Raw genomic sequence first — 8,004 nt, 5'->3', positions numbered from 1 at the left:
AGACTTTGCTCCAACCTGCCTGCTTGCAATATCGAAACTAAAATGTAAAAAATATAAAAACAAAAACAAAAAAAGGTGTTAGCCTCGTGGAGAAATAACGTGTAATGATGTTTGAAGCAATAAGTATGCAGCGCTAAAAATAAAACAACTTATTGAATTTGCGTAAATTTTACAAAATATTATAATTATATTAACATTAAATATATTTTAGTTTCAGTTTATTATTATTTGTTTACTAATGGCACAAGGCGATTGTGAATTGGTGCTGCAAGCGTTTTGTACGTGTGGCGGGTATAGCGACTGCAGCGCTTTGAGCGGTTTTTTCAATTATTGGGCCGTGATACGCGGTTCAGCTGGCTGCACTAGCATTTAGAGGGACATATTCCATTGCTCGTCATCGTAGCGTGCGGAAGGGAGGCGGTGTTCGTCGGTGTTCGTCGGCTAGCCGCTGGTTGTTTTCTCCAACAAGTGAGCCGACCAGGATCCCACCATGCTGGTGCTCGTGTTGGGCGACCTGCACGTGCCGCATCGCTGCCACAGCCTCCCGGCCAAGTTCAAAAAGCTGCTGGTGCCCGGCCGCATCCAGCACATCCTGTGCACGGGCAACCTGTGCACCAAGGAGTCGTACGACTACCTCAAGACGCTGGCCAGCGACGTGCACGTCGTGCGCGGAGACTTCGACGAGAACCTCAACTACCCGGAGCAGAAGGTGGTCACGGTGGGCCAGTTCCGCATCGGCCTCTGCCACGGCCACCAAGTGGTGCCCTGGGGCAACCCGGACAGCCTGGCCCTGATCCAGCGGCAGCTGGACGTCGACGTGCTCATCTCGGGACACACGCACCGCTTCGAGGCGTACGAGCACGAAAACAAGTTCTACATCAACCCAGGCTCGGCCACGGGGGCGTACAACGCGCTCGAGAGCAACGTCATCCCTTCGTTCGTGCTGATGGACATCCAGTCGTCCACCGTGGTCACCTACGTCTACCAGCTCATCGGCGACGAGGTCAAAGTGGAGCGAATCGAGTACAAGAAGTCCTAAGGCCCTGCGAGCGCTGCTTGCGAGGGCCCCCGCTGCTTCTTAAGACATTCCTACCGACCAGAAGTCTGTTGGTACGGGCACATTTGTGCTGTGCATAGGGGCCAGACAGGAAAGGAGATAAGCACTCCACCCGTGGATCCAAAGCTTGATGGCGCCTCCAAGTTTTACGTGATGGCTGGTTTTCTGCCGGTTTGGTTTCGGAAGTGTTAAAACCAGAGCTTTTTTTTTCGCAGAAAAAAGTGCGCATTCTATCCTCAGCTCTTTGGAACTCTGCAAGTTAAGCAGAGAGCTAGTTACCTCCCCCATTACGCATGCGACAGTTCCTTAGCACTTCATCAATGTGCATGCTGTGGGAGTGTGCGTCTGAGATGGTGTTTTTTTTTTTTTCTTTCTGTGATTGAAGGTTTTGCAGTCCCTTTAAGGGTCGCATTCTTGAATGTTGTGTTGCAGATGTGTGTGTGTATACATATATATTTCCTTCCGTTTCTTACCTTTATGCCCTGTTTTGCACAACAGTTGCGACTTAGTCAAGGGTGTACATCAGCACTTCTGAAATAAAAAGAAAAGGGTTGCCACGTACACGTGTAAGCTTGCATCAACTCATTTTCCACTATGCTGTGCTGGGCAGGGTTACAGCTCCTGCAGCGACCCCTAAAAACATAATGATGTACGAAAGCTGTAGTTGAAGTCTTTTTTTGTTACTTGCCATGTAGTTAACACCTGTTCGTGCTAGTAGCAGTTGCAGTACTAGTGTTGAAGCTTTTGCTCCGAGGTCTCTACAAAAAGGTTTACCACAAGTTTACCTGCTTTGTTGTATACACTAGAAACAATGGCTGCGTTACAAATTTTTCAAGAAAGTAGCAGAACCACATTGTTGCCCAAATTTGCACCTACGCCTGAGTTATATAGCAGATATGAATGTTTTATCTTTCACGCATATAGCGCATTCAACCTTTTTACTGTGGCACCAACGTGCATTCAGTGCTGTTTTGTAGTAACAATTTGCAGTTTGAAAGCTTAAAGGTTGTAAGGTGAAGCATCTCTGTTTCTGAATGCGCTCACTGGACTATTCCTGAGATAGCTGGTTGCAAAAGCATTTTATGCTGATTTCTTCATTTCTTTACAACTTAGCCAACATTATTATCAAGTTTGTCATGCGGTTGGGACTTTCAAGTGCACAGATGCGCGAGAAAACTGCAGAGCAAGAAGTGCACAGGTTGCATCATCGTCAGGGTATTACAATACATATCACCTCCTAGTTGGCCATATGCACAGATACGCTTCTAGGTTTTGTACCATAGGCTAGTACGCACAAAAAAAATCAAACTTTACGGTGGGGCTGTTAGCCTCACCGTAAAGTTTGGAGGGGGATTTGGACACCCCTCCAAAAAGATATCGCATCGCAACCACGGGTTGGTCGGAAAATTTCGCGTCGTAAACAAAAACCCAGGCAGGACCCAGCAGTTCTCGTCCAAGACGCCGAGCGCATGCGCCAAGCTAACCAGGCGTGCAGCATAGAGCAACCACAAAACAAGCATCGAAATCGCATGATGGATGAGAAGGCGTCGGTGAACAGTGGCACCCCCCCCCCCATGTGTTCTGGTAAAGATTAGGCTTGCAGCTGCTCTCGAAAGGGGAGGGGGTTGACGTCATTCGAGGGCTAGTGCATGCGCCAGGCTAGGCAGCACCCAGCAGTTCTCACCCAAGACGCCGAGCGCATGCTTCAGGATCCCACATTTGCCGCCAGAGAAGCCGAGTACAAGCGACAAATCCGCCGAGACAACGAGGAATATTCCATACCCTCCCTCATCAGCATGTGGCGGTTTGCATCAGCTGCGCTGGACATCCACTTTCGCAGGGTGGGATGGCGGCCTTTTTTTTTTTTAGCCTCAATCCTTTAGAAAAACATCACCGGTTAAAATGAAGAAGTGCGAACGCATTTTATAAATACTAATTACCCAGTTGCTGATACACATAAACTACAATAAAATTACTCTAATTTTGCTCCAGAATGTATACATTCATTTCTATAGACACTTCGGAGTTGGGGTATTTCTCTCGTCCTTGTTCTTTTTGGCGCTGTGAAGATTAGCCTTTTTTTTTGGCCCCAAAAAGCCATGTAAAAATAAGCAATACACCAGTCATGGTACAGTAAAATCAGAGTGTAAGATTAAACATGCCAAACAGGAGTCAGTATTACTCCCGAAATACACTCTTGGCGCTGAGAAAATAGCACCATTGAAATACCTGCTATTTGTGCCACTGAAATGCCGTCTGGTGTTGTACGTACGTTACGTCAGGGGTAGCCGAGTTATTTCAGGTGCCCGGTGAGACGGGATGAGATGCCCGTAGGGTGAGAGAAGCCGTGACTTTGTACTTCTAAGCTATCAATATTGATTGCATGCGCGCATTGATTGTGAAAATGACAGCGATGCGAAATTTCTCATAGCTTTTGATATTGTAGTGAGCGACTCGCACAAGTGATGTATACAGCGAAATGCGTAACATTTCTTTGCAGCACCCCTCTCCCGGAGTCATATCTCCGCCGCGTGCTCATCAGTCGCTGGCCTATGGTCGATGCTTCGCATTTTGCAGGAGTCAACGCATCCTGAGTTTCAACACCGAGGACAAGCTTGGCTCTTCGAAATTGGCGCTAGAAAAAAGGCTGCATACGCGCGCCACCGATCTCACCTTTGCTCTCCAAAATTCACCCTCCTTACTTCCGGACAGGGTTTATACACACCCCCTCAGAAGGATTTGGACACCCCTCCAAAAAGATATCGCATCGCAACCACGGGCACCCCGCCAATGCATTCATACCCCCCCCCCCCCCCCCCCCCTTCGCAAAATCGAATTTCTGGATAAACCCCTGAGTCCGGATCCCACGATCCAGCCAATTCGAAACAGGGTGGTTAGCGCACGCGCGTTGAAAAGACTATCTGCGCCGCGCTCACTTACGGGCTCCGAGCAAGAACAGGATGCGGTCCTAGGATGCCATCGTGGTGGTGCCATCAATTCTGGCAGGACTGCACCTGCACGCACGTGAGGAATGCGGGGTGCGATCGTCTTCTTCCCATATGTCCACAGCGACTGAGGGTACGCGTGATTTATAAATGCGAAGAAAAACAATTTCAGGCACCGGTTCGTCTGCCGATATACGGTTTTATTGAATGCGATATTTCTGTAGTTTTTATTTCAGCGCTCTGCGCATGGTCCTTGCTGGTTTATGGCCAAATTCCCAGCTGGGCGCTGCTGGTCCCAGCTGGTCCTAATTGGGACCAGCAGCGCCCAGTTGGGAAATTGGCCATAAACCAGCAGGGACCAGCAGCATTTTATCTAGCAGCATTTTTTTCAGTGCGCGCGCTGAAAAAGTGCTACAAGGTCAGTGGAGAGCGCAACAGCGCGGGCCCGCAGCAACAGCTTTCTCATTATACCGGATATCCAGTTGCTACGAGCACCTTCCATAGTACAGTTTCTGTGGAAGAAAGACTGCTTTTGGCCACAGGATACAGTTCTTCGCGCACTGAGCTACGCTATAGGTTAGCATACTCGTTCTCGTCTTCCTGGCGGGGTATTGGGGATACAGAGCTGGGAAAGCGAAGACGACTGGGGAAGCGACGTGGAACGCGTAGTTGAAATTCCAGCCCCCTGCCAGGGAATTAATGCGGCTTTAAGCCGCTGCCCGCGGCGTTATTTTCCTGGAATTGTCGCCAATTAAGGGTAGATGACTCCGCTGTACTCATCCAACCAGTTGCTACACCACCTCGCCCGTCTCACATCGCGACGCCCGTCCTTGGCGCAGACCCCAAACCCGAACTTACTTTAGCACAGCACATCAAACAGTGCCAGACTCCCGTAACACATATCGTGTGGGACTGAGACGGCATACTTTCTTTCCTTTTTACTCATTTCATTTTTCTTCAGCCCCAATACACGTTTTACTCACTCACTCCAAAAGTTCTTGGCAATTCCTATGCAAAAAAAAAAAGTCGTTGTTGTATTATGACAATTAATTCCACAGCTGTCATGCCAAGAGCCAACATGCTCTATCGGGATTCAAGCCATCAACGATGGCTACTTAAAATGCCATTTACGTGCTAAAAAGACTCCATACTCGTTGTGCAAAAAAAAAAAAAACAGTTGGCGCCATTTCTAACTAAATTTTCGTTCAACTTACGCCCTTTAGTCTATTCATATGAGGATTGTGGGCTAATAAAGAACCCGAAACAATGTGTGTTGTGTGAATGTCTTTCTCTTTGCTAATTTATATATGCACAACCACCTTTAATTTAATACAACTATAACATCGCCAAACAAGAATCGCAAGAGGCAGCAGCGCATATTCCCAAAGGGACAATCTAACATCTAACGCCTTAATTGTCCTAAACCTATAGCTGCACAGAACAGGGAGCTGCGAATAGTTTCATAAGGTGCCATTCGGACGGAAGGTAGGCCCACCCGTCTTTTAACCACTCGCTCACTCACTCAGCAATGCCTTACTTCAACACATGCTCATCACCAACAACAAACCGGATATTATTACCTTGCAAGAAACTAACGGAGACTTTTCCCTCCCGGGATATGATCGCTATGTTCAGCCAAGCATTATCCCAAATAGGAAAGGGACGCAACCGCTATCCAGCCCGCAAACCATGACAATTACCTACGTAGACAAGACGCTCCCCACCGTCCAGCTGGATACGACGCATCTTAATACTTCTGAAAAAGAGCACGTAGCTACTACTACGATGGTTGACGGTAATAACATCACTATTGTAAACTGCTATTGGCCGCCCAAACAAACAACTGCCACGCTGCCCGCCTTCCATACGATGTATAATGCAGCTCGTAGCTCAGACACGCTCCTATTGCTTGGGGATTTCAACTCTCCCCACCCCACCTGGGGCTACACTCGAACGTCCCCTTTAGGGCGTAAATTGGACGAATTTGCCAGCCTCCATCAATTCACCCTTATGAATGACACCACATCTCCCACGAGGCTTGGCTCCAATCAGGAGGCTGACACAAATCCCGATCTTACCTGGATTCGAGGTCCGTTAATCGCCGCCTGGGACAACACCGAAGAAACTCTCGGGAGCGACCACAACATTATCCAAATAAGTGTCCCTCTCACTCGGTCATCAAAACGAAACGGTTCAAACAGGCCCACAACAAGTATAACGAATTGGCCGATTGTCCGTAAACGCCTGCAAGAAATTGACACAAGCGGCATTACCCTTGCTGAATGGAGCGACGTCATCTTGACAGTCGTCCGTAAACACACCAAAAGAATAGCCCGCACCGAATCCAATCCCTACATTGACCAGCACCTCCTAACCCTCTGGAGAAAGCGTCGTGCTATTGTCAAACGCTGGAAACGTGACAAGCATAACGGCGTGCTCAAAGAACGCCTTTACCGCCTCAATCACGAAGCCCAAGAGTATGCCGACAAGTTAGCCACACAGAATTGGCTTCAAGTGTGCGAAGGGCTCAACGGCAAGCTTCATATGGCAAGGGTCTGGCAACTGTTTCGCACACTACTGGGACAACAAAAACCAAAATACACCGTCCAACGGCTTCACTTAGCGATTGGAGGCACACCACATGATATCACAGAACAGATCCGTAACGCACTGTACCCCCCTTGTAGTACCACACGCATCGACATCATTTACACAGAAACGGCCCCAGAAGATGAGGATGAAGGAATCAACGCGGACTTTTCTTCCGGAGAACTAAACATGGCACTGCATCAACTCAATCGCAACACGGCCCCGGGACCCGATAAAATTACATACGGAATGATCCGCAACCTGCCTGACGAGAAACTTGCAGAACTTCTCGACCATATCAATCGGGCTTGGAGATCAGGAAACCTACCCCCCGAATGGAAAGAAGCTCATGTTACCCTCATTCCAAAATCAGGAAAACCACCCAACACACCCGCCAACCTCCGCCCTATTTCCATGACATCGTGTGTTGGAAAACTAATGGAGAAGATGGTGCTCGCTAGACTGGAATGGCACCTCGAAAACAACGGCCACCTGCCAGCCACAATGGTGGGATTTCGAAAGCATGTGAGCACACAGGACATTGCCAAGCGCATCCATGAGGACGTATACGCACAGCCAAGTGCAGCCCAATTACGCACCATCGTAGGAGTAGATATAAAAAAAGCATTTGACAATGTGCTCCATGACGCGATACTTCTCAGCCTCAAGGAAACTAGACCGGGTATCCGTATTTTCAATTACGTTAAAAATTTTCTAACAGACCGAACCATCTGCATCTTGGGACCCGATGGGAAACCATCTCGGCCTTACCCACTTCACAGAGGCACACCACAAGGGTCTATATTATCACCAACGCTCTTCAGTCTAGTGATGAAAAATCTCCCCGACAAACTGAACGCTATCCCAAATCTTCAACACGCCATATACGCTGACGACGTCACACTCTGGTGTACAAAGGGTAGCCCCGGCGAGCAGGAATACACGTTACAACAGGGTCTCGATATCATCAGCGGGCACGCCCATGACGTAGGACTCACCTGCTCAAACGAGAAATCAGAATATGTAGTGGTATTAGACAACAGAACCAAGAAAAATAACCAATATCGCAACCTAATTAATCTGACAGTAAACAACTTGCCCATCCCTCGCCGTAGCCACATCAAGGTCCTGGGCTTCATCCTCCAACAAGACGGTAAAAGTACAGAATGGGTCAAATCCATCATTGCTCAAATTAACCAAATTCACCAAATGCTCCGCCGCGTGACGCGACACCATCAAGGCCTCCAAGAACACGAATTACGCAAAGTAGTGGAAGCCCTCGTGTTCTCACGCGTCATGTATGCATACCCTTTTCAGCGCCTTACTAAGACACAAGCCAACAAAATCGAAACAGCGATCAGAAAATGCATCCGCATAGAAATGGGAGTGCCTCTCTACGCTCCCACAGCATTA

The 8,004-nt window shown here is 48.3% G+C and overlaps 1 protein-coding gene across 1 annotated transcript; it reads left to right on the top strand.

The window, feature by feature from the left end:
* The first annotated feature begins 394 nt into the window (after positions 1–394).
* On the top strand, positions 395–1,618 carry Vps29 (vacuolar protein sorting 29). Its single transcript, XM_077676753.1, has one exon. The coding sequence runs from the start codon at positions 491–493 to the stop codon at positions 1,037–1,039; it is 549 nt and encodes a 182-aa protein (XP_077532879.1). The 5' UTR covers positions 395–490; the 3' UTR covers positions 1,040–1,618.
* The last annotated feature ends 6,386 nt before the right edge of the window (positions 1,619–8,004 follow it).

This window comes from Haemaphysalis longicornis, unplaced genomic scaffold, assembly GCF_048455015.1.
Source record: "Haemaphysalis longicornis isolate Haplotype H1 unplaced genomic scaffold, Haemaphysalis longicornis Haplotype H1 scaffold_7, whole genome shotgun sequence".
NCBI classification, from domain to species: domain Eukaryota; kingdom Metazoa; phylum Arthropoda; class Arachnida; order Ixodida; family Ixodidae; genus Haemaphysalis; species Haemaphysalis longicornis.
The sequence above is the reverse complement of the archived record's forward strand: the minus strand, read 5'-3'. Positions and strand labels throughout refer to the sequence as shown.

Coding starts and splice junctions, on each gene's coding strand:
- Vps29 (XM_077676753.1), top strand. CDS start 491: ATGCTGGTGCTCGTGTTGGGCGACCTGCACGTGCCGCATCGCTGCCAC.